This window comes from Eleutherodactylus coqui, chromosome 11 (assembly GCF_035609145.1).
Source record: "Eleutherodactylus coqui strain aEleCoq1 chromosome 11, aEleCoq1.hap1, whole genome shotgun sequence".
In the NCBI taxonomy this organism is placed as follows: Eukaryota; Metazoa; Chordata; class Amphibia; order Anura; family Eleutherodactylidae; genus Eleutherodactylus; species Eleutherodactylus coqui.
In genome coordinates, this window is record NC_089847.1 from 102,874,268 (window position 1) to 102,901,892 (window position 27,625).

Sequence of the window (27,625 nt, forward strand, 5' to 3'; positions counted from 1 at the left end):
ATCTCTTTTTCAGGGGGCGGGGGATTACAGGACTTGGAAGCCGTTTTGGCAGAGGAATAGCACAAATTGTTGGGACTAGAGCTGAGAACGTGGAAAGCTCGAGGATTGGGTTAGAAAAAAAGCGCTGATTATAGAGGGCACGTCGGAACGCCTTCAAGACTGAAAGCCGATGAGAAATGCTTAATGGCCCATAGAAAGCTTTAATTGAGTGCGCCGATCGTAATTTCTACCCAAACAGATCTTCACATCTTGTGTAGAAATGTTGTGATCTTCAACCAGACCGGTAGGGTTCTACAAAGATCTGCTCTTGAAGAACTAGTGCATGAGACGGCGGTCTACCTGGTTGCCTACATCGTTGACCCGATGAAGAATGGAAGGTTTAGCAGCTAATTGCTGCTTGTTGAATAGTATTTCAACAGTAGTATGACCATAGCAACCAAGACCTAGATGACCGATTTGTTGGTATACGGTCTTTTGGCGAATGCTGTTGTGACCATGTACAACAAGTCAGCCGGATGCAACGTGGAATAGATCAACCGTTGATTAGTCAGTTGACCATACCATAAACTTGGTTACGGCCGACTATCTGGAGTGAAAGCCGAAGTAATGGTTCTGACTTTGACTGGTGGTGGTGGTGGGAACTGGCTTCCACTTGGGGTCTCGGACTACAATATGGGTTTGTTCGGAGGACCTGCCTTTCATGCGGGCACCATGTGCATAGGGACATACGGTATGATCAGATTTCTGCGCTAGCCTTTTCCGTAACGCTATGGCTCGGAGTATCAAACATACGTAGATTTTAATCCGTGTTGCGTAGGATGATATTTGTAAGCTGGAGCTAGCGTAGCGGTGATACTATGATGGCCGCCATCTGAAGACTTGCAACACAACTTTTCTTATTTCGGATGTCCTAACCGTAAAGGCTCCTTCACACGGGTGTAAAGTTTTGCGCGCTCAATACATAGAGAATAGAACCCATTGACTTCACTTTTCCGTATTTTGCGCACACGTCGGTCATACAAAACACGCGTCGTGCTCAACGTTTCTGCACCCGTGTGCAACCAAGTCTCCATAGAAGTCAATGGGGAGTGCGCAAGTCCATGCAGAGTAACTCGGCTGGAAAAAGAGCCAACTGGAACTTGGATGAACTGGCCATTTCCAGACTTTTGTTTACCGCGCAAATGAAAAATGGACCATAAAATACGCCAATAAGCGCGCAAAAATGCATACACGTGCCTGTGCGGGGGCCCTGGTTCATAGAATGTGTAAGAACAAAGCTGGTCCTGCGGCAGCGCTCGTTGTCGGTCATAATGCTCTTCCGTTATCTGCTGTACAGAATCCTACTGAACAGGTTTGCAGCGCGACGCCAACTGGGCGGGGCTAGGACGAATTAATTTCCTTCCATAAATACTTACTCGTACTTCTTGGCCTCGGGCTGTTCCTTCCGTGCGGTGCTGGAGGAACCGCGTTCTCTCTTTTACTGCCTCGTGATGCGGTGTGACTACAAGTTTTTTGGGTGAGGAAAGGACAATACGACGACCTTCGGCATTCCTAAATGGCCGACCGAGCTTGACTTGGGCCAGATTAACACGAGCGTATTCGCGTGTGCATGAGCGTAACGGTTTTTTCTATTTTAAACGCGCGTCTGCGTATCTTCCTGTACTTCAGCGCACAATGCATATGCGATTGCGTGCGGCTCAAAAATACATCCTGATTGAAATGGCTAATTAGCTTTGAGTTCCAGGTGGGTGTCCTTGCGCAATTTACGCAATGTGTCACGCATCTTCTAGTGTATTTTGCGTGCTTTTATGCATCCTCATCGAGACTTTTGTAGCGCAAAGGAAAATAGAGCGTGCGTACGAGCCCGGTGACATCAATAGGTTCTATTCTGTGTTTTGCGCACAAATACGTCCGTGTAAACCTGCCCTAACTCGGTCTATGCTGGTGACTATCGGACCGTGTAAAGATACTGCCGAGCGTACGCCTCCGCGATATCACGGATGACTGGATCACTGTGGAGCCGACCGCTGCACTCAGATAATTCTAACTATAAGGGACGGAATTACGCCACAGAGCGCAGCCAAACCCGAAGCTGCACGATTCTGCGCCAAAATCTACACATCTACTGTTTTTGATGCGGAAATGGAGGCAGGTTTTCAGGTATTTTCAATCCCGCATCAGACTTTACAGGTAGCCCGTGGATTCTGGCGCATAACTTACCGCAGCTTTTGGTTGCGTCCCGTAGCGTAATTCTGTGTAATTCGCTGTGTGCCGCCCGGACGTGACATGACGTACTTGCTACAGGCCGCTGATTGCCATGTACTATCGCGGCATGTATACGTGCGTAATACGCGGCAAAATAGAACATGCTGCGCGATCCTTATTGCGCAGGTATTTTGCAGAACGGCAGCGCGGTCTCGTAACTTGTAGTCCGATGTTAGATAGGCGAACGGTCTTCGAGTCGCCCATCATTTCCTATGGGAGCCATAAAAATCGTATTGCGCTTGCATGTAAGTGCGATCATTTATTTATCCCCCCCCCCCCCCCCCATGTGGTGAAGTCGCAGGTTTACGGGCGCGATACGGACTGATATCACATTCACCCGTGTCAATACAACCTTATAGTTCAATTTAAAGGGATTGTCCATGAAAAATAACCTGTCACTCATCTACAAGTGTCTGATCAGCGGGGGCCTGACCGCTACAGACCCCAACTATCGCAACAACCTAGTTCCGAACGGATGGAGCCGCAGTCAGTCGCACCCGCTATTGTTCTGTATGTCTGAGACTGCTCTATAGCGGTATAAACTCTCCATCCTCACAAAGGGATGGGTGACCGCTGCTGCAGCGTTTTGTTTGGGGACAAGGGGTTGTCCCGCGAAACAAAGTGGGTCTATACACTTCTGTATGGCCATATTAATGCACTTTGTAATGTACATCGTGCATTAATTATGAGCCATACAGAAGTTATTCACTTACCTGCTCCGTTGCTAGCGTCCTCGTCTCCATGGTGCCGGCTAATCTTCAGCGTCTAATCGCCCGATTACACGCGCTTGCGCAGTCCGGTCTTCTCCCTTCTGAATGGGGCCGCTCGTGCCAGAGAGCGGCTCCTCGTAGCTCCGCCCCGTCACGTGTGCCGATTCCAGCCAATCAGGAGGCTGGAATCGGCAATGGACCGCACAGAAGACCTGCGGTCCACCGGGGGTGAAGATCCCGGCGGCCATCTTCACAAGGTAAGTAAGAAGTCACCAGAGCGCGGGGATTCGGGTAAGTACTATCCGTTTCTTTTTTTAAATGTCTGCATCGGGTTTGTCTCGCGCCGAACGGGGGGGCTATTGAAAAAAAAACAAAAAACGTTTCGGCGCGAGACAACCCCTCTGGCCCCCACTTTTTGTGGTCGTGGGGGGCAGCCATCTGCAGCTGTCCCATAGAGATGAATGGAGCGGTAATACGCACAGTTGACGACAATCTCCTTCAGGACCCCCGTTTTTGTGATCGGCACTGGTCCCAGAAGTCGGACCCCCAACAGTTTAACACTTCTCAGCCACTGATGGAGTTATGTCCCTGGAACAACCCCTTTTGGGCTGCGAAGGCTTGGTATACACATCGCAGCAAACCAGTGAACGCCCCCTAGGGGTTGGGCAGCCAGGCTGCTGACTGTTTCCGGTTCCGGCCAGCAGATCTGTGTAATAAGGCTGTTAGAGCATAAATGCAATGTGTTTGGTTTCCCAGCTGTCTGTATATCTATATACACTGGGGGTTCTGGGCACGCTGGTGGTTTCTGTGGCGGTCAGCACGGGCAGTTGGTTACATATGTATCTCCTTTTGGCCTCCTCATTGTTCTCCTGTCCTCACGGCTCGGGTATTTCAGTTTCCTTATCACTGGGTTCGGTGTCGGGTTGTGCGCAGAGTGGCTTATCTCCGCAGCGTCTGGTTACTGGTCTGCTGCTGCTTTGTTCCTCCAGTCTTAAGTTCTCAGGAGGAGCCCATTCATTCGGGGGCGCAGGACAAACACAAGGCGCAAGGGCCGACTCTGGCCCTCCACCTGATGTTATGTGGCCCACCGGCCATGCAGCAACCTAACGGGCATACCACCCATGCAGCTTGCAGCAGCGCAGTGCAGAACTGGTGCTGCGGGCTGTGTGAGTGCAGTACCTGCAGGGATGCTGCCTGGACAATAGGATGGTGGTGGGGAGATGGCTTCAATATTATTTACACTAGTATAGCGGTCACTTATTACTACTGGGGCCACCGGTATGGGGAAGAGCAGGGGGCACTCATTACTACTGGGGGAAGCCGGTATGGGGGATGGGGACACTGATTACTACTGGGGACGCCGGCATGGGGGATGGGGACACTGATTACTACTGGGGACGTCGGTATGGGGCATGGAGACACTGATTACTACTGGGGACACCGATAGGGGGGATGGGGGCACTGATTACTACTGGGGACGCCGGTAGGGGGGGCACGGGGACACTGGTGACTACTGGGGACGTCAGTATGGGGCATGGGGACACTGATTACTACTGGGGACGCCGGTGTGGGGGATGGGGACACTGATTACTACTGGGGACGTCGGTGTGGGGGATGGGGACACTGATTACTACTGGGGACGTCGGTATGGGGGATGGGGACACTGATTACTACTGGGGACGTCGGTATGGGGCATGGGGACACTGATTACTACTGGGGACGTCGGTATGGGGCATGGGGACACTGATTACTACTGGGGACGTCGGTATGGGGCATGGGGACACTGAATACTACTGGGGACGCCGGTGTGGGGCATGGGGACACTGATTACTACTGGGGACGCCGGTGTGGGGCATGGGGACACGGATTACTACTGGGGACGCCGGTGTGGGGGATGGGGACACTGATTACTACTGGGGACGTCGGTGTGGGGGATGGGGACACTGATTACTACTGGGGACGTCGGTATGGGGCATGGGGACACTGATTACTACTGGGGACGTCGGTATGGGGCATGGGGACACTGATTACTACTGGGGACGTCGGTATGGGGCATGGGGACACTGATTACTACTGGGGACGTCGGTATGGGGCATGGGGACACTGATTACTACTGGGGACGTCGGTATGGGGCATGGGGACACTGATTACTACTGGGGACGTCGGTATGGGGCATGGGGACACTGAATACTACTGGGGACGTCGGTATGGGGGATGGGGACACTGATTACTACTGGGGACGTCGGTATGGGGGATGGGGACACTGATTACTACTGGGGACGTCGGTATGGGGGATGGGGACACTGATTACTACTGGGGACGTCGGTATGGGGGATGGGGACACTGATTACTACTGGGGACGTCGGTATGGGGCATGGGGACACTGATTACTACTGGGGACGTCGGTATGGGGACACTGAATACTACTGGGGACGTCGGTATGGGGGATGGGGACACTGAATACTACTGGGGACGTCGGTATGGGACACGGGGACACTGATTACTACTGGGGACGTCGGTATGGGGCACGGGGACACTGATTACTACTGGGGACGTCGGTATGGGGCATGGGGACACTGAATACTACTGGGGACGTCGGTATGGGGCATGGGGACACTGAATACTACTGGGGACGCCCGTAGGGGGGCACGGGGACACTGATTACTACTGGTGACGCCCGTAGGGGGGCACGGATTACTACTGGGGACGCCCGTAGGGGGGCACGGGGACACTGATTACTACTGGTGACGCCCGTAGGGGGGCACTGATTACTACTCGGGACGCCCGTAGGGGGGGCACGGGGACACTGATTACTACTGGGGACGCCGGTAGGGGGGCACGGGGACACTGATTACTACTGGGGAAGCCGGTAGGGGGGCACTGATTACTACTGGGGACGCCGGTATGGGGCACGGGGACACTGATTACTACTGGGGACGCCCGTAGGGGGGCACGGGGACACTGATTACTACTGGGGACGCCCGTAAGGGGGCACGGGGACACTGATTACTACTGGGGACGCCGGTAGGGGGGCACTGATTACTACTGGGGACGCCGATATGGGGCACGGGGACACTGATTACTACTGGGGACGCCGGTAGGGGGGGCACGGGGACACTGATTACTACTGGGGACGCCAGTAGGGGGGCACTGATTACTACTGGGGACGCCGGTATGGGGCACGGGGACACTGATTACTACTGGGGACGCCGGTAGGGGGGGCACGGGGACACTGATTACTACTGGGGACGCCCGTAGGGGGGCACGAGGACACTGATTACTACTGGGGACGCCGGTAGGGGGGCACGGGGACACTTGATTACTACTGGGGACGCCCGTAGGGGGGCACGGGGACACTGATTACTACTGGGGACGCCGGTATGGGGGACGGGGACACTGATTACTACTGGGGACGCCGGTATGGGGGACGGGGACACTGATTACTACTGGGGACGCCGGTATGGGGGACGGGGACACTGATTACTACTGGGGACGCCGGTATGGGGGACGGGGACACTGATTACTACTGGGGACGCCGGTATGGGGGACGGGGACACTGATTACTACTGGGGACGCCGGTATGGGGACACTGATTACTACTGGGGACGTCGGTATGGGGACACTGATTACTACTGGGGACGCCGGTATGGGGGATGGGGGTGCTTAATATTACTGGGGACGCCGGGATGGGTCACACCTATTGCTACTGGGGACGCCGGGATGGGTCACACCTATTGCTACTGGGGACGCCGGGATGGGTCACACCTATTGCTACTGGGGACGCCGGGATGGGTCACACCTATTGCTACTGGGGACGCCGTTACGGGGTGGCGGGAGCGGCACTCATTACTACTGGGGCCGCCGGTACGGCGTAGTGGGGATTATTACTATTACTACAGTTTTACAATGGCAATCGACCCTTTGAAGGCAACTATAATGTGAATGTGGCCCTCAATGAAGGGGTTTGACCCTCTCCCCCTGCCTTAGGGCATTATTTAGTGGTGAGCCCCTAGTAACCCTTGCACCCCCAGACATTGCATCGTGTTTCAATATCTCCTGTTTTGGTCTATAACGGGACGGCTCCTACTTCCTGCTGCCAACTTTGCAGTGTTTGTGTAACCGCAAGCTGTAAGGGCACCTTGGAGATGTCTGCCAGCCCTACAGATGGCAGGAGTGTTCGAATCCCAAACCACGGTGTCCCACGAACCCTTCTACAATCACCTCTCGTCTGTAGGGTTCTCAGAGGTCTTGATATCTATAATTAAGCTGGCAGGTAATTGCTGCTATTTGGATGCGTGCGCACGTAACGTATTCTCCACCGTGCGGCGCCAGTAACGTTGGATCTCCTCCGCATGCTGGCAGTACATTGACCCGCTGAGCGGACTTGTCAGTCGTTTCTGACGGTGGGGCAAAACCGTGGCAAATTCGCAGGTAACACTTTTCCGCAGCAAAACCCGTCCCGCATGCATATACTTTTTTAGGGTATGTTCCAAAATTGTGCGACAGTCCTAGTGCCCCCGGCAGAATGTAGATACCCTATGTATATGTACTGGTTATTTCACGTGCACGAAAAATATGTGCGTAATACGCGGGACACATACGCCCGTGTCATCGAGCCCTTATGCCTTCAGGTTTTTAATACAGAGGCAGCCGGTTTACTGGTCCGAGGGTATGATCACATCTAGGTGCGAATTTTCACAGCGGAATTCCCTTATTGCAGTTCGGCATTTCTCTGACAAATGGCGCATGCTGTGGGTTTTAAATCCCGCGTCACGACAGTCGTGGATTTTTTTTGCTGATCTGGCCTCGTAAAATCCCTCTCACTTACATTATACTATATCACTAATTTTGCAGCCACATTTTCGCAGCAATTCTGCTGTGCAAACCCACCCTAATGATAAACCTAGTCCTGGCGGTCTAATTATGCGCCACATTGAGTGGTTGGTAGGAGGTTAATTTGGCACGTCTTTAGCAACTTTTGTATAACTTTCATTCGTTGGCTTAGGGTACTTTTCTACGGGCCGACTGTTAGGCACATGAGCGGCGACCACCGTCCCAGGTACTAGTGCTCCTACTTTCATACAGAAGCGACTCGTTCGGTGAATGGAGGCGGAGCGTGCTGAAGATCTCCACCGGCTGTTTGCCACTTTTCACCGTGAACAGGCAGCGCTGAAAGATGAAGCTGCCTGATTACATTGAGCGAGAACGTGCTCACTGTCGGTTTGTTTCTTGCTTGGTTCCCTGTCGGAGAACTATCGCTCGCTCTGAGTGATTCTTCAGGCCAATAGTTGTCCTATGGAAGCCCTTCTAGTTTAGCACACATCTATCTCATTTAAGTCACACCTCTCGCAAATTTGACGCATAAGTAAGTCTAAAGCAGGATGCACCGCTATGCCCCCAAATTGTGTCAAATTTCGGTGCCTTTTTACGCAAAGGTCTAGGCACAATCACATCCAACTGTGCCTCTGTGTACATCATGGGCCCATAGGGATCTGTTCCCTAGATCGTGAAGGTAGGGATTATATTGATGGATTTATGTTACAAAGCTGCTGATTTCTGGAATATACGTTCTGATTCTTTTCTTTTAAGGGGGGGGGGGGGGTTAATCCAAGAAAAGGCATTTCTCACCTGTGCATAGGATAGGTAATAGATGATCGCTGGGGGTTCCTATCTGCGGGATATCCTCAGTCATAGAAATGAATGGAGTAGATGATGGTCATGCATCTGCACGGACGCTCCATTCACCCTACACATTGGTGTGCACCGTCCTCATGATCGTGGGGATCGCAGCCTCGCCTGGTGATCAATCATTATCTGTTCTGTGGTTGGGCGATGGATTTTTTCTTTTTAAATGCCCCGCTGACCAACCACTTAAACTGCTTAATCCAACTTGTAATGTTAACCTCTTCATTGTATCTTGTCACCCCCAACTTACGGTTTCTCTTGCACTGTATTATTTGATGCTGCCGATACTAGGAGGAGAGAGTGGCAAATGTAACAATCCTAGGTAAGACTTTACAGCAATAACCACTAGATCCTCGCTACGTTAGATGCCAGAGGCTAAATGAAATTTCATTGCACTTCTAGGTTGACTGAAAGGCATTAGAAGGCTTTAGTTCCGCTTTTTTTTTTTTTTTTCCTTGTACTTTAATACATTTAATGATAACTGACTCGTTTGCTTAATCCTCCTCATATGGTATATGATATGGGACTCGCCGCACTTTCCTGGTTGGATAAATAACACTTAAGGTATTTAAAGGGCTAGTCCTTTAATCCAAATTTTAGGACCCATCGCCCTGCGGATCCAGAGGTTTTCTCATCACTACTTCTGCATAGCAGCGCTCGCGGCCACCAACTTTTGCAAAGACCAGTAACTGCACTCCATGCATTTGAGTATCTCTGGGCCAGGAATGTAATTGAGGGACATCGGCACTTAAATTCTAACTGTGCTTTATAATAACTTTTGGCATGTCAAAAGTTTTGATTGCCTGGGATCTGAGTGCTGAGCCCCCCACCGAGCGCGTCACGGCTCGCTAGTAAAAAGTCTACAAGTCTGTCCTCACTAGTGGTCGGTGTCGGCACTCAGCTGGCTCTTTCTAGAGATTGGTGGGGGTCTCAGCAGCTGGAGCCCAGCGATCAAAACCTGTGACATGTCCCTTAGGGCCCCATTCCATTGGCGAGGAAATTGGCGAGGAAAACGCATGGTTATGAAACCAATGGATTTCAATGGTTTCATTCTCATTTGTGATGTTTTCACTCCAGCGATGCTATGCAAAAATAAAATCGCATCATGCCCATTCTTTTTGCGATATCACCCATTGCTTTCATTGGTCCGGTGGCAGCAGCTCCGTCACCATTGAAAGCAATGGGACAGGATCATTATCCCCTGCTGCGGCTGTGACAGCTGCAGTAGGGGATTCCTTGGATATGAAACCCCTGGATGCTGTCACATCCAGGAGCTTCACATTGCTAGTGGGGCCGGTGGCAGCAGCGCCGGCCCCATTGAAAACATAGGGAGCAGATTGTGCTCCTCTGCCGCAGCTATGGCAGGGGATTCCTTCATCCCCGCGGGGAGTCGCCTCATCACGGAGCACTGTGACAACAGAGGGGGTTCAGTGATGACGGGACTCCCCGCTGGGATGCAGGAATTCCCTGCTGCAGCTGTCACAGCAGCGGAAGGAGATCTCCCTATGTTTTCAATGGGGCTGGTGCTGCTGCTGCCGGCTCCCTTGGGAACAAAATTAAACCCCTGGATGTGACAGAATCCAGGGGTTTCCCATCCAAGGAATCCCCTACGGAGTCCAGCGGCATTGCAGTGCAGTTCACACATCTCCCTGTGTATTGCTCGCGCGTTTGCGCACCCTCCACTGACCTCTATGGGGAGCTTTTAGTGTGCAAATGCGCAGAAAGATAGAGCGTGCTATGTTTTTTGCGCGGACGAAATGTGCTTGTGAACAAACCCACTGCGACTACGTCTGTGTGAAGCCAGACTAAGACATGTTTTTGGAAGGCACAGCTCTACTTTATAGCACGGGGGGCTCTTAATTTCCGGAGTTGTGAGTTCTGGCAGTTCTAGTGATTTTCAGGGTATGTTTCGATGTGGCGCAATGCTGTGGAACATGTTTTATGGTAAAAGCAACCTGAATGGGATTTAGAAACGACAACCAAAAAATTTCTTAAACTCATATATTCGATGGAAAAAAACCAAAAAAACCTTGTACGGTACTTTAAATTGTCCTGTGTGAATCTGCAGTACGCCAATTTATGGTGCAGATTTTACCCCTTCTAATGAGGTGTCGAAATCCACGGCAAATCTGTAGCACTTGGTGAGGATTTCCTACTGTGGAAAAACTGCAGTGGATCTGACGTGTGAATATACCCTTAACAAGAGCGTTTCCTAGGAAGTTACATTGATGGCCTACTATCCTTAGTAGCCCCTTTGTAGTCTTCGTTGATCAGTAGAATGGAGGACCTACCTGCTGGCTAGAGCTCCGGAGCCTCCTCCGGTGCGTTAGTAGTGATCTACACCACCAAGATGGTCGAATGTGTCTTCTGCTGTGCTCTGGAGTCGGGAAAGGGTATCGTTTTCTCCTTAAGAGCACCTAGAAGGTGTGAGGAGACTTTATAAGGTCATGCATGCTCCTCAGAGAAATATGCTAGACGTTTTGGGGCAATTGCCCCTTAGTGTCAGTCTGTGTGTATGGTTATTCTGGCTTTGGCTTACAATTCCCAGTCCTTTTATAAGGCTTGTTTAAAAAGTCTAACCTTGACTTGCAGGAACGCTGCAGAGGTATTGTTCAATCTTCCCATCTGGGTATATAAGGCATGTCTTAAGTGGAGAACACCCCCTTCTAACGTCCGTGAGTTCCATTATAGGGCATGTAGAAACGGGCTTTCGTCATGACACAATCTCTTTTTAAGCAAGCGTTTGAAGCCTGGGTCTTCTCACAGGACTGCATAGTCAGTCATTCTGCATAGTCAGTCATTAATGTAGAACATCTAGAAGCGTTTAAGCTGGTAAAAATATCCGGCATAAATATTTTAAGATGGTTTATGGGATATTGATTATCCATCCGTAGGATATGTCATCAATATTAGATCAGCTATTCACCTGAGTGGGACTAAGCTTGCTTTATCATTCATTGCTCTTGCACAATTTACGGAGCGACGCTGGTTAAGGCGCACCTGCAGTTCCGGCAAACCGCTCATAACTTATATTAGCGATAGATCCTCAATAAAAAAAAAAAAAGTTCTTGGAAAACTCCTTTTAAAGGCTAGGAACACCTTTTTAGGGGGCAATTTGTTTTCACTTTTATGCATTTATTTTGAGATGAGGAGAATTTGTGTAATGGGCTTTGATTTAAAATCTTGCAATGTTTTGCCTTCTGCAGCTTCTACATATCACGTTATATTGACACTGCAGTCTTGGGTAGCTTTGCATGGGTAGATAGTTGCCTGAGTAATTGGCCCATGTACACACAGCTCCTGACAGGGCACTGGGCAGGAGGTGGCTCAGTAGTCGCTAGTCATTCCATTTCAGTGAGCCTAGATGGAACAACTACTGTGTGAGGCCATTTCGCCTCTAGTCTCTGACAGACTATCGTGTGAAAGTACTGGAGTGACGGTCTCTAGGATGGCTGTTGGGCGCTTGTGCACCTGACAGTCGTTCCGTGTAAAGGTGCCTAAAGTCTCAGTAGGAAATCTGTCTGTGATGCTGGACTGTGCAGTAGAGGAGAGATGAGGGCTGAAAGCTAAGCAGTGAGTCCAGCCCCACTTACGGATCTCCTGTTGAGACTGCAGGTCCATCCTTCTACATTCTTGAATGTATTGACCCAAAGGTTGGTTTGTCAGGCGACCGTTCAGTTTCAGCAAACAAAAATACTTGCGGAACATCTTCTCGAGTGAACAGAAAATGAAACAAGTGCCAATCGACATGCGAGTTGATCGGAGCTTGTTTCATCGGATGCAGGAATATGGATCATGTAAAAGGACCATTAGGCTGCAGTTTCTACATACATTGATATGTAGAAGCTGCAGAAGGTAAACTGTGCAAAATTCTTAAACCCTATTGCAAAAAATGTTTGTGAACCCAAATGCTTGTTCACTCCTTTAAACTGTAATCGGATCGTCTAAAAGGACCCTTTAGTCTTCCTATAGTGTTTTCACCACATTTTTTAGCAGCTGAGTCAGCCTTGTAAACCTGCCCCCCTGTAAGGACTGGGGGTTGTGGTAGTAGGTCCTATATGTCCTTGCTGGGGTTGTCCGTGTTTGTGGAGAGGACCTTCTGTATGTGATATAAAGTGCCCTGCTTCATGAGCTGATGTATGGATTTTCAGGCAAAATGGCTCGTTTTGTGCACAGACAAGTTGATATTTATGTGAAATGGCCCTGAAAAAGAGATGTGTGTGTCTTTTCAATAATAAATCGATTCCCCAGAATATGTAATGGACATGAGTTGCTTATACTAAAGGGGTTGGCCATTTGCAAACTATTGTTGGCAATCAATAGTATATGGACTCGGGTCTGTCGCATGGGACCTCCACTGATCCGCTGTCGACGCACTTGTTTACTGAGCTGATTTCTGTAGGAAGCAGACAGCTCCGTTCCTGCTGTATTGGCCTGGATTGGTATTGCAGGCCACAATCTGATTTGAAGTGAATGGCCTGTAATACAAAGTCTGGCCACTGCAATGAGAACGGAGCTGTCTGCTTCCTGCTGAAGTCAACCTGCTGATTGGTGGGGGTCCCAGGCGACGGACCACTACTGATTTACTTTTGATGACCTATCCTAAGGATAAGCCATTAATAGTTTATAACGGGTCAGCCCCTTTCAAGACTTGTAGACTTATGCATTGCAATGTGCTAATTATACCTTTTTTTTTCTCTTTTTTTTTTCCCCCTTCTTTTTGTGAAATCTTTACAGGAGAGCGCACACATTAACAGTCCTGTTTATCCTGACGTGTTCCTTGGTATACGTCACGTTACTTGAAGAGACGCCACAAGACACAGCCTACAATACAAAGAGGTAAAGTCTGTTTACTAGTCTACTGCTGCTATGAGATGTACAGCAGTGTGCCTGGTATCGGTGAAGGCGCTGCAGCACTTCTTCTGAGCGCTGGCCGGATAGGATACGTCATCAATACTGGAGTTCTGGAAAACCCCTTTAAGTGCGTATCTGTGCAGAACAACCACACTAGAGGTGTAGCGAAGCCCAAGGGGGTTACCATCTCAACAAAACATGGCCGTGATGGGAACACTGCGGAGGTGGTGGGTATAGCAGAAACCGCTGAGCTGCGCTGAATTTCGTCACTACCTAGAAGCCAATGGAAGTTGCATGAACAGTGTAGCGCAACGAATTATACTGTTTCCATGACTTGGGAGCTGCCAAAACAGGGTTGCGCCTCGCTGCCGCTCCTGAATTATGGGAACTGTGGTGCTTATTTGCTACACTGTTTATGGAACTCCCATTGACTTCTATGGGAGTTGTAGAAATAGTATAGCGCAGAACAGCACTTTTTTTTTTTGTCCTCCGACCGTTTCCCCATGACCACCACATTCAGGGTGGCTGTAATTCAAGATGGGTATGGCACCTGCGCATATCAGATGTTTGTGGCATACCCTGTGGATTCCGCTATAAGTATTAGAGTTGAGTGATCCCACTGCAAATGGCAGATCTGTAGACATTAACCCCTTCATAACACGGCCTATTTTGGGCTTAAGGACTCAACATTTTTTGGCGGATTTTCTTCTCCGTTTATCAAAAGCCATAACTTTTTTATTTTTCCGTCGACGCGGCCGTATAAGGGCTTGTTTTTTGCGTGGCGAACTGTAGTTTTTATCGGCGTCATTTTTGGGTACATAGACTATGTTGTAAAACTTTTATTATTTTTTTTATGATAGCAGGAAGAGAAAACGCATCAATTCTGCCATAGATTTTTTTTTTTTTACAGCGTTAATCATGCAGCATAAATGAGACATTCCATTTTTTCTGCGGGTCCGTACGGTAAGAACGATACCAAAATTCTTACTTTTTTTTTATTCCACTTTTCTGCAATAAAAACCCTTTTTTTGGAAAAAAAAATTTTTCTATATCGCTGCATTCAAAGTCCTGTAACGTTTTTATTTTTCGATGTACGGAGCTCTGTGAGGGCTTATTTTTTGCGAGACAAGCTGTAGTTTTTACTGGTACCATTTCGGGGTACATACGGCTTTTTTGATCACTTTATTGCTATTTTAGTGAAACAAAATGCTAAAAATTATCATTTTGCCTCAGTTTTTTTGCGTTTTTTTTCCGTGCACAGTCAGTAGCATGTGCATCTTATTGTACGCGTCGTTACGGACGCGACAATACCAAGTATGTGGGGGTTTATTTTTACCTTTTTTTATGCTAATCTGAGAGAGCATAAAAACAGTTTTTTTTTACTTTACATTTTTTTTTAATTCATCTTTTTAATCTTTGTTTTTTTTACACTGTTTATCTCCCTCTGAGGGACTTTAACCACTGCCCTGATGATCGCTGTCATAAGGCATGGCAGAGCTACTGCTCTGCCACGCCTTATCGCTTATACAGCGATCATAGGCAATACAGGACGCCAGTGTCTGGCGTCCTGTTACCATGGCGACAGGCCGGGCTCTCGCGGGTCCGCTCCCTCTGTGAACTTTTTCCCTGCCGCGATCTACTTAGATCGCGGCAGGGAAGGGGTTAACAGCGGGGGCCGCATCTCTGATGTGTCCCCCCCCCCCCCCCCCCCCCCCCCCCTCCCCGCTTTTGCAGCGGGACACCGGCTGTGACTGACAGCTGGCTCCTGCTGCGGGATAGCGCTGGATCATATGTGATCCCACGCTATCTCCAGGACATAAGTTTACGTCCTGTTGCGGTAAGTACCAGGCTCCCAGGACGTAAACTTACGTCCTGCAGCGGGAAGGGGTTAACCCCCCAAAAGTTTAGGACGAGCTCTGTTCATCCTGTAGGAGAGGACATTACAGCTTTGGATGAACTGGGTTCATTCTACTTTAAATGTGACACTGTGGGGGTTAATACTTTAGTCACCTTTATGCTGCATTCACGCACCGAGGAAAATCAAGCGAGATTTGTGTGTTGCGAGATGCACAATTCTAGCGCCAATATGAACCCGGTCATACACATGAGCGATTTTTAAGTTATTTTTTTATATATTTTCTTCCTCCGCCTCACGTCGCCCAGTGTTTTCAGTGGGGCTGGCAAAGCCTCGCACAGCCGGTGCATGTGAGTGCGACACAAGGTTTCCCATTGAAAATAGAAACCGCTCCTCAATCCCGCGCTGGGACTCTTTAGGGCCACTACTTCCCATAAGTGATGCCATGCGTTTTTGACACAAATCCCTCGCATCTGTGGGAAAGACGCATGTTGGCGAGCCGCATATCTGGCCTAGTTTCATGGCCCTAAATCTCACCCGTGATGTAATATTAGCCTTGGGTTAAGGCTGCCTGCAGAGGACCGGGTCAGATCCGACCTGTGCCCCTGCAGAGACCTGCGGCCTACCCGCTCCCGGCATCTCCTCTTCTCTGATGTGCTGGCTGCCGCCCAGCTGGCGCATGCGCGGAGCTGGCGGGTCTCCACTGACATTTCTGTGCGGGCCTCTCTGAGACCCACACAGAATTGGAACATGTGGCGATTTGTTTTCCGCGTGTGTTCTCACACGGACAGATCGCGGCTGTGTGCATGGGATTGCGTACATGCATGCAATCCCATGGCAGCGGGCGAGGGCGGAAATTCTGCGGTATATCCCGCCACAGAATTTCCTCCCGTGTGCAGGAGGCCTAAAGCATGGTGTTGGGCTGCGTTGGAAGCTCAAGTCAGGGATTTAGTCTTTCTGCTTAATCTTTTGAGGAGGGAAACGGAATACCTTTTTTTTTCTTCTCCCCAAACGCAGATGTGAGAGCCGCCTTCCTCTGCTACTATTGGCTTACAAGGCAAGGACTTGGTATAAAGTATCTGAATGCAGTTCCTACTGATACAGGAGAGCGCCTGAGGGGTTATATGTAAGGGTCCTGCAGCCCCATGCCCACCCTGTACCCTAACATGAAGGCTGGTACATACACAGCAGGTTACCTCCCGGCCATAATCTCTTGGAGGATATTATGATTTAGCGCTCGGGGATTACCTTTGTGTAACCTGGCAGGTAATTACACTGTGGAATGTCGCTAAGCCAGTCACCAAGGTGAGAGCAGCCAGGAGAGGAGTCGGGCACTGCTGGCATTCTGTGGAGGTCACGCCTTACCACCTTATATAAACATGTGCCACCTGTAAGTCTCGTCTTAAGGGATTTTTAAAGAGAATGAGCATTCAAAAAATCGTTTGCATGAGCAAAAGTGAATGCAGCCAATGAGCGAACGGCGAATGTTAGTCGTTCACTTTTTGTTGGACGTTCATTTTCTGCAGCCATGAAAACCGCCGTTGGCTCGTTCGCTTATCGTCCGGTTTAAGCCGCGCTCGTTCCATCGTCCTAACGTATACATCGGATGTGAGAGGCTGAAACAAGCCGACAACGCATCTACCCCAGGGCGGACGAGTTAAGTGACGTCACTCGCTCTTTCACTCATTCGCTCCGGCTTAGGCTGAACTTTAATTTTCTACTTGTGCGAGCCACAAGACTTTTAGTATGAAAATGAGAAAACCAATACACCTTGTGTTGGCGAGCAAACGTCTCTCTGCCTTCATGCAGACGGCCAGATCCGCTGTACAGTCATGCCGCTAGAGATCCTGAAGCCATAGCCACGCCAATGAGTATGTACGGAGTACAGTGTGGCATGAAGTCCCGTGTACCGCTAAGGGCCTGTTCACACTGGCACTTTCATGTACGTTTCTGGTAACATACATGGGGGGTGGGGGAGTGTAAACACATGCATTTTACTATTAACTCTCGCACATTTTGATGTTTTTATATGAAAAAGTATACATTTTTCACTAAGATTTTTTTTTTTTTCTTCCTAATACGTTGTGTAGCTCAACAATAATTATATGGCTGTTTTCTTTGCTAAGCGGCGCCACACTTGTCTATTGGGTGATCACTTCACAGCCCTATTCGCTTCAGTGGATCTGAGCCGCAATACCAGACGCAACCTAATGACAGATGTGGCGTTGTTTTTGGAAGAAAGTTTTTTTTTTTTTTTTTTTTCTAACAACCCCTCAAAGTTTATCTCTCTTAATGTAGTCCAGCTGGCATATTTGGGTAAGATTCCCTCCATGCTCGCTAAGTGAATGGGGCTCAGTCATGTGATGAAAAATACCTTCATCCAATCGGGTGTTCCCTAGATCATGTGCCACTGAATGATGAACTGCAGCTGCGTACCCCTCCTTCCAGTCCTCTGTCTGGGGTTTTACTCTTGGCAAGTTTTTTTTGAAGACTCTGGGTTTTTTAATACTCATTCAGCCGATCTCGGTCACTAATACAGCCAATGATGTGTCTAAACGGGCTGTACGAGGGTCAGTGAGCAGTGACGTCCCCTACTCGTTCAAACGGAATCGGCTCGCCTAAAAGGGCCCTGATATGGTAGTTTTAACTGTTCAATGGATCATAACTGCACCCAAATTTGAGCAATAATCCAATGTAAATGCAAAAAAAAATCATTTACCTACTTGTCATCGCTGACTTTCGGACAGCATAGAAACATCGCTGGATTGTGGGCTTGTCGCGTGTCAACGCTCCCTGCTCAGCACTTCATATAGAATGTGAAGCGCTGAGTGAGAAGCATGCTATCCAGCAGCGAAGTCTGCCTGTCTAAATGCTTTGCACGAGTGTTTCTGGTGGCTTAATGCACCACACAGCTCTGCTACATGCACATCGCGTGCACAGCTCTGCTACATACTTTGTCATCACATACAACAGGGATCAGAAGCAGCACAGCACTGGAGATCAAGAGCCTGTGATGGCGTCGTGCTCTGTGCCCTTAATCACATGACTGTGACGCTCATACCAAATGAATGACTTGCATGCTCTACCCTTGATCACATGACGGTGACGTAATCACAAGTCCGGCGTCCTTGTGCAGATTATGGGCAGACTACAACCCCCCCCCCCGCGGCCTCACTTGCTATGGAATACTAATGAACACCTGCAGCAACCGTATGTGTACAGGACCTGTGATGTCACCATCATGTGATCAGGTGTGGAGCATGTAACTCACGCACGCACGGACGTGGAGCATGTAACTCACGCACGCACGGACAAGTGGTCATTAGTAGTTTATTTGCAGCAGACAATGATTTTTTAAATTTTTTTTTGTTTTTGGATTTGTATGAAAGATCCAATCGGCGTTGATCTAACGATTTATTGCTGATCGTTCAGTTGTGGCACCCGTTAACACCTAAAAATCATTGTGCAGCCCACTGGCTATTGATTATTTGCATGATAATTGTGCTAATTAAGCGGGAGCTATGGAGGTAATTGAGTATTTACTAAGAGCTTACATTGAGGGAAACGGGCACCGCGGCTGCTGGAAAGTCCTTCGCGGTGGTCAGACTCCCGCTGATTAATATTCATGCACGCTCTTGGGATAGGCCATCAATTTTTGATGTTGCGGCAGAGTTCTTCTGTCTCAACGGGCGGCTTTCAGGAATTCCTAGATCTACGTCTGCGGGTAACTGTCTCTTTATGGAGTGGTTGACTCATCGGTAGCGTGCCCTGAGGTGGGGGTATCGTATCTGCTTTGCTGTACCTCTCGTCTCATGCGGAATAGGATCTTGACCTCCTGCTCTACAAATCGGTGCGGACACTTGTGTGCAAAAACCTTTTTCCGCTGTAATTAACTTTATCATGAGACTTGTGACTTGTTTTTGGATCTGGGGATTTCCTGTTTATTCCGTGTGTTCGGGGAATGGGAGGAAGCTTGCGCTGTCGCCCCTACCAACCCTTCCTGACCGGCTCCTCACACGTCTCCTATTAGATAATATATTGTCACAAGTAGTCTAAAATTAAAGTGTCCCTATAATCTTGCAATCAGAATCCCAGTCTTCGTATTATTCCTCTCGCATCTGTGTCCCCGCTGATCACTTACAGAATGTGGGCTGCTTTACGGCAGCCTGTAGTCTGCGAATGGAAGGGCCGATTCTAGCAAAGGCTTCCAAGTTTAGGGAGGCCTCTAATGCCCTCATCTCTTGCCATCACTAATTCTCCGGTAAACATTGGACTTGATGTTTTTCATCAGCCCTTGTGATTCTATTGCCCAGGATGCTAACGTTTCTTCCATTGTCTCTCCAGAGGAATTGTGGCCAGCATATTGGTATTCCTATGCTTCGGAGTGACGCAAGCTAAAGATGGACCATTTTCAAGGCCTCATCCAGGTATTTTGGTGGGTCCCAGGTTTCTTCCTGGATTTGTGCAACTATTATGGGGTATTTATTAAAAATGACACAATGTTTCTCTGGCATCTAATATGGTTTAAGTGCAGTATTGTTTTATTTAAGGGGTATTCCTGTTCTCGGATTGACTGATTTTTGGGGATACCTGCTATTATTAGTTCCGATCACATACCCATGTATAGGCCCCATTTTGATGGCTTTACTAGAGTATAGTCCTTCGGAAGAAACCTGTGTCCGAAAAATACTCCATATGCGCATAGATTTATGGTGTATTCTATACGGAGCGATCGCTGCATTAGTAACGCCTACTCAACAGGTTCATATATTTTGGGTGATCACAATTTTCAGACTTTGGGGAACACATCCCACAAGATGGCCATCATCCACCATAATCAACCCAACCCATGCTACAGCAGCTCTAACACTTGGTGTACATTTTTCGGATAAGTGGGAGCAGATCTCACAGCCCTTTTCAGCATATCCCAAAGATGTTCAAGGGGGTTACAGTCCGGTGAGTTTGGGGCCAAAGCTGTGTGGAGAACTCATTGTCTCACTCCTCCAACCACTCTAGTAATTCGAGCTCAATGACACTGAGCTCTCTCCTGTTGAAAGATGGCACTTTTGTCTCGGAAAATATGGGTGCTGATGGTCCGCTAATGGGTCACTGTAGCATTCACCATTCAAGGATTCTGGTATGATCACTGAGGTCATAGGTCATGCCAGGAAAGCGTTCCTCAGGTGATGACGCAGCCAATTTCGACCTACTGAACCCCAATGGAGCACCATTAGGATATGGCTTCATGCTGTTTACACTGGATGCAGATCAGACCATCCTTATAGTTCAGCAGGAAATGAGACTCGGCCCTTCAGATGACCTTCTGCCATGTGTCCAAGGCCCATTAACGTCTTTTCTTGGCCCATGCGACGCATTGTTGGCCATAATTTTGGCGTCATCAGTGGCACCCTTGTCTGTCTTCGGCTATTGGACCCTAGTCAACAAAACATACGTGACTTGGACATTGTGGAGATTTTTCTAATTTCCCCGCTGTTGTACTGCTATGTCACTTGGTCAACTGTGGCACATCATTGCTGAGATACCAAAAGTACCACCCAACGCCCACCTTTTAGAATCAACCACATGTGATCTTTTGTCAGATGTCTGTCCATGGTTCAGCCATTCTTCTTACGCTTCTGATACCGTGGTTCAGGAGCACCCAACAAGTGTGACTGTTTAAGAAATATTGGCACCACCCCTCTGGGCACCAACAACCTACAAACGATCAGTCACTCAAGACATTTACCCATGACTGCCAAATGTTGCCTTCTGCTTCACAGAGAAGAGGTCAGCCCATTCTATGAGGGCAGATCATGATGCTGCCATCAAGTGGTACCACATTACTGAGCACAAGATATCTAGGGCCAGTTGTTCCTAATGCAGCGATTGTTCATGAAAGCCCTATTTTATTTCTTCTTCACAAGTCCCATAAATATGGCTGACCTCAGTCTTCCCAATTAGTCACCTCTAGCAGAACTTTGTCAGTAAAGACGCTGCATATTAATGGTGGTCATCTTGCTGTCTTGCAGCTTATTGGCGCTTCTGGCTGTGTGTCAGTGTGGTGTATGAGCTGTTCCTCATCTTCATCCTCTTTCAGGTAAGGAGTGCATCGATGTCACTTAAAAGGTTTCGATTTGCATTTTTAGGGTGTTGTGTGCTGCAGATTTGCATTGTGGTCTAGTTGTCATGTAGGCATTTCCTAGCAGCCTGTGTATTTGCCTATGTCAAGTACATCTGCTTATGTCCACAACAGCATTCTTAAAGTGTAATAGTCCTCTGGGAAGATCAATCCTAAGTCTGAAAGATAGTCGCAACATAAAGGGGGTCTGTCGGGAAATAGATCTACCCAACAACTTGGGGTACTTGGAGGCGCATGCTTATTGATTTGTAGTGGAATACGAGTTTATTCTAATATGCAAATTATGTCACATTTGCCCAGAGTCCGGTACCAGGCCCAGCAAGTCCTTCAGATCTTGTTGGTTAATATTGCCCAATGCCACCCCCTCGTGGCCTTCATTAACAGCACCAGCCTTGGGGAACATTACTGTTTGTTGCATTAAAACTGAATGCATGTGACAGGGTGACCCATGCATGCACCTGAGGCCCCTTGTCCATGGGCGTTGCAAAGTCCTGCTGCCGAATCTCCGCTGGTCAGCCTTATCTGATAGATAGACGTGCCGCGGAGAATCGGGGCAATTCGCAGCATGCTTCGAATTGCTGGCCGCGAGCGGAGAATTGCAATGATTCTCCGCTCATGGACAAGGGATGGCGCTTTCCATAACAATGCTATGGAAAGCGTCGGTCGGCGTGATTCGCCGGCAGTTTACCGCCGGCTAATACACGTCTGTGGACAGGGGGGCTTAAATGAAGAGGCCCATGTTCCAGATTTCAATGCAGCCGTGTCACCTAAGGCTGGGGGCGTTGGGCAGGATTTATCAGCAAGACCGGGAGCACTTGCTGGGGCTGGGATGGCCTTTGGGGCAGCTGTAGTGCAATTTGCATGTCAGCATAAATTTTCTATTCCCCTGCAGTCAATCTAGGAAACTGCAAAACTGTTTGTGCTTAGATGTCTCTAAGTACCCTACCAAGTGCTACGAGACATTTGATGGTATCTTTTTAACCCTTTCCAATCCACTGTCTGACGTCTAAAGACATTCTGATTGAAGGCTGCACAGCTCTGATGTCGGAAGATGTCCAGCAGGGTATTCTTACTGTATATTACTGGCCGCTCTGTTGTCTGGGGGCCTCTCCAGCATGTCCCATACTGCAGTACTGGCTCTAGCCAGCAGATGGCGCCATTGTATAATGGCAGAAAGAAAAAGCCCCCTAGGAAACCCTGAATCCAAAATTGGATTGCAAAGGGTTAAAGGGATTATCCAAGATTTTTTTTTCCCCTCTGAGTTAGCGTTTGTTCAAGGTACTCGTCTAGTTTTGTGACCCTGTATGGTTGAAAAAATTGGAACCAGCTGCAATACTAGACATGGGATAAAAGCCAAAAGTCGCGCTTTTTCTGAAGGAGAGGGGGAAAAAAGCAGACACTATGTATCTAATGCAACTTTTTGAAGTGTCAAAATCTGTAATGAAAGCTTGTAACCATAACTGCCCAGTGTAGAAAGATGCAATTGGTCATCCTTAAAGGGGTCTCCTATTATACTTCCCGCTCCACACTGTTTTCAAGACCTTGACCCTGATGAGGAGCCGGAAGTGTAATGCGAGCCAGATAGTCCATTGATTTCAATGGGAGTGAAGCTACCTATTCCACTTCCACCCCTGACCGGCCGGACATGGTCATAGATGAAGTAGCGGTAGCGAGCCGAATGATAAGACTGTGGCCCACCACACTCAGCCGATCAACTACTGAGGATCATCAGTAGAGTCCTAGATCTTTTTTTAAGATTTCCATTTCCATGCATGGAAGTTATCATACACCGGGAACCTTTGTGCAACTTTGTATAAATGCGTGCAAGCTTGAAGAAGGCAACAAAGTTGAAGGATAAGTTTTACTCTAGGTCTGCGGCTGTAGGACCCTGGTAGATCAATTGCTAGCGCTTACAGTGCCTTCACTGGTTATTTGTAGATGGAAGCCTAAATGAAGGGACCGTATTGCTGTCCGGTTGGCCACATTGTAGGGCTTTTATGCTGAATACCTGGAGAATGTAAAATATTACATGATGGATTTGGTTTTGACACGACTCTGATCTTTGCAGACCGTACATGACGGAAGACAGTTCATGAAGTATATAGACCCCAAATTGGGAGTCCCTCTACCCGAAAGAGATTATGGCGGAAACTGCCTTATATATGATCTGAACAATAAGACTGATCCCTACCACAACCTATGGGTAAGACTTCTGTCTCTTTAAGCATCTGTATGAAACGTACGTCTGGTAATTTCTGCAAAAAGTTGTAAAAATAAGTTGTATGTAGAGTAAAATATATTTTAGTCTGGAATAACTGGTTTAAGTTTTTTGTGCCCTTTTTGGAGCCAAAGTCCTTTCAAAGGGAATGGAAAGTATAAAGAAAGGACTTGTACTTCTCCTTCCTGCCGGATCCATGTCTGGCTTTGGCTCAAAAAACGGCATGTCTTTTTCCATTCTTTACTTCACACATTTTGTTTCTTTTTTAATGTAATTTTTTTTATCATTGGATGGTGTTTTTGTACATCCTGTCCCCCCCCCCCTAGTCAAGCCTTACAGAGCAGCCTAGTTAGTACTAGATAGTACTGTACTATCTCTGCCTACTGGGAGGTGACTGTAATTATCATTAAAGGGGTTGTACCACAGGATAGGGGATAACTTGCTCATCAGTGGGTGAGTCTCCTAGATGAGACCACCCCCCCTCCCGCCAATGCCAAGATAATGGGAACCATGTCCCTCATCTTCACTACGGGGTTAGTGCACTTCTTGCAGTGAGCAATAGACTGAATGAAGTGCTGGTCGTGTAAGCACGCTGATTCTTTACTATCAATGGGACTTTGGAGATACCTGAGGGGGTGCTGCACTGATATTTCAGTTGGCTTAATTGAAATCATAGAATGGTAAAGTTGGAAGGAACCTGCAGGGTCATCTGGTCCAACCCCCTGCTCAGTGCAGGATTCACTAAATCATCCCAGATAGATGTTTGTCCAGCCTCTGTTTGAAGACTCCCATTGAAGGAGAACTTGCCACCTCCTGTGGCAACCTGTTCCACTCATTCATCACCCTCACTTCCTAATATCTAATCTGTGTCTCCTCCCTTTCAGTTTCATCCTATTGCTTCTAGTCTTTCCTTGTGCAGATGAGAATAGGGCTGATCCCTCTGCACTGTGACAGCCCTTCAGATATTTGTAGACAGCTATTAAGTCTCCTCTTGGTCTTCTTTTTTGCTAGCTAAACATTCCCAGATCCTTTAATCATTCCTCATAGGACATGATTTGCAGACCGCTCACCATCTTGGTAACTCTTCTCTGAACTTGCTCCGGTTTGTCTACGTCTTTTGAAAATCTGTGTGCCCAGAACTGGACACAGTATTCCAGATGAGGTCTGGCTTAAAGGGGTTGTCCCGCGTCGAAACGGGTTTGGTTTTTTGTTTTTTTTTTGCATAGGCCCCCTGTTCAGCGCAGGACAAACCCAAGGGATGTGTTGAAATTTAAAAAAAAAGATTTACTTACCCGAATCCCCTCTCTGCAACTTCTTCCTTCTTTTCCTCCAAGATGGCCGCCGGGATCTTCACCCACGATGCACCGCGGGTCTTCTCCCATGGTGCACCGTGGGCTCTGTGCGGTCCATTGCCGACTCCAGCCTCCTGATTGACTGGAATCGGCACACATGATGGGGCGGAGCTACGCGATGACGCGTAGAAGTGGGCGGAGCCAGAACGCCGCTCGTGCCCGGACCGACCAGAAGGGAGAAGACCCTTCTGCGCAAGCGCGTCTGATCGGGCGATTAGATGCTGAAATTAGACGGCACCATGGGGACGCCAGCGCAGGGAAGGTGAGTATATAACTTCTGTATGGCACATATTTCATGCACGATGTATATTACAAAGTGCATGTATATGGCCATACAGAAGTGTTTAACTTAACTTGTCACGGGACAACCCCTTTAAGGCAGAGTAGAGGGGCATAATGACCTAACATGATCTAGACTCTATGCTTCTCTTCATACATCCCAGAATTGTATTTTTTCTGTTGCACCAAATTGGATGTGCAGCCTTTTTTTTTTTTTTTTTTTGACCACCCTTTGGGTACGATCACTCAACCAGTTGTGAATCCACCTAACAGTTGCATTGTCAAAGTATGGTAGGAGATACTTTGTCAAATGCTTTACTAAAGTCAAGATATACTAGATCTACCGTATTTTCCTGATCAACCCAGTCAGTGATTCTGTCATAGAAGGAAATTCGATTAGTCTGGCATGACTTGTTTGTAACAAACCCATGCTGACTCTGGTTAATTACTACATTGTCAGGCTCACAAGCCTGTAGTTTCCTGGGTTCACCTTCTTCCCCCCCCCTCCCCCCCCCTTTTATTTATTTGTTTTTATTTTGATCGGTACAACATTTGCCCTTTTCCAATCTTTTGGGACTTTTCCAGTTCTACAGAAATTTTCAAAGATTATGGCGAGTGGTTCAGCTCCTTGTGTCCAGTGACCTCTTCTTCCGCTTGTGTGGAGCTTGTTGACCACCAGACGCCTCTACAATGCAGAGAAGTGATTTCGCCTGTTACCAGAGTCTGAGAGGGGCGCATTATTGGGATGTGAGAAGCTGGATGGGCATATCGGTAAATTGCCCCCTGCCGGGGCCATTCTGACCAGACTGTTAAAAGGTGCTGGTACCAGTGGATGCACACACATAACGTGACTGGCCTCAAGATGCCCTCGACAGTAGAAGGGATCATCCAGAGCCCGGTTGCCTTGTGTGCCCTCACACATTCACTGGTGCTAACGCATCCACTGGTGCCAACACCACCTAACAGTCTGGTCAGAACAGCCGCAACTGTTTCTTTGTCAGATGTATAGAAACGGGTGGCACCATCGTTACAGGGCCGCGTTGTCTTCAGTGACAAATCCAGGTTTAGTTTGTGCGCTGACGTCTGCTGTGTTCGTGACTGGAGACCTCGGGGTGAGCACCTCAATCCTGCCTTTGCTGTGGAGCGGCACACTGCCCCTTGCTGGTGTGATATTCTGGGGGCATCGCATACAGCAGTCGGTCACCCCTAGTAGTGGTACGAGGGACAATGACAGCTCAGCGATATGTTCAGGACATCCTGCAGCCACATGTGTTCCTCTCATAGCGGCTTCTAAGAGGTATTTCCCAGCAGGATAATGCTCGGCCGCACACACAAGGGGGTCACAGGAGCCAGATTTATCACCAATAGAACACATAGGGGAACATCTGGAATGCCAGTTTTACTGTCTGTGAACTGGTGTATGATCCAGAGGCTCACTTACAGCAAATGTGGTCTGATATGCCGCAGGATAACTTACAGCAGGGGTCCCCAACCACCGGTTCGCGGATCGGGGCTGGGCCATTAGGGGTTTAGCGCCGGTCCGCGGCACCGCCGGGAACTTTTGTTCTAAACACAAGGCCCGCGGGCTGAATCCGGCCCGCTGCCTCGTGTTATGTGGCGTGCCGACGCCGCTCACCACTGAAACGATTGCCAGCTGGGGTGCCGCAGCTCCCCGCTGGTAATTGCGCTGTTGCCACTGAACCGGCGCACACTGATGTCAGTGTATATTATACTGCCCTATGTGTGTACTGCCAGGACATTCTAAATGTCATAATTAAATAAGTATGCACTAAACTCTAACCCCCTTCATAACCCCGCCCCAAATAACCAAAGCCCCGCCCATGTCCCGCCCCACCCTGCCGGGCCTTGAAAAAATGGTCTTGCTTGAAGCCGCTCCCTGGGGCCAAAAAGGTTGGGGACCACTGCCTTACAGAATCTGTATGTCTCCATGCCCACCTGGATCATATCTTCTTTTCAAGCTAGAGGCGGCTCAACAGGGTACTAGAGCTTCCATGTCCGCCCGTATCACATCTTACAGCCAAGCTAGAGGCAGTACAACAAGGTGCTAGAGCCTCCATGCCCTCCTGTATCACATCTTGTATCCAGGCTGAAGGCGGCACAACAGGCTACTACAGCCTCCATCTCCATCCGTATCACATCTTGTATCCAAGCTGGATGCAGTACAACAGGGTACTAGAGACTCCATGCTCGTCCGTATCACATCTTGTACCGCCTCTAGCTTGGATACAACAGAATACTAGAGCCTTC

General features: G+C 48.6%; 1 protein-coding gene across 2 annotated transcripts in view; it reads left to right on the forward strand.

The window, feature by feature from the left end:
* PTDSS2 (phosphatidylserine synthase 2) overlaps window positions 1-27,625 on the forward strand; it is a 59,683-nt gene that overhangs the window by 19,774 nt on the left and 12,284 nt on the right. For both annotated transcript variants that reach the window (XM_066583212.1, XM_066583213.1), the window contains exons 2-5: window positions 13,398-13,499; window positions 19,714-19,796; window positions 21,399-21,466; window positions 23,577-23,711. In XM_066583212.1, the coding sequence (XP_066439309.1) occupies window positions 13,398-13,499; window positions 19,714-19,796; window positions 21,399-21,466; window positions 23,577-23,711 (388 nt within the window). The remainder of the gene's footprint in view (window positions 1-13,397; window positions 13,500-19,713; window positions 19,797-21,398; window positions 21,467-23,576; window positions 23,712-27,625) is intronic.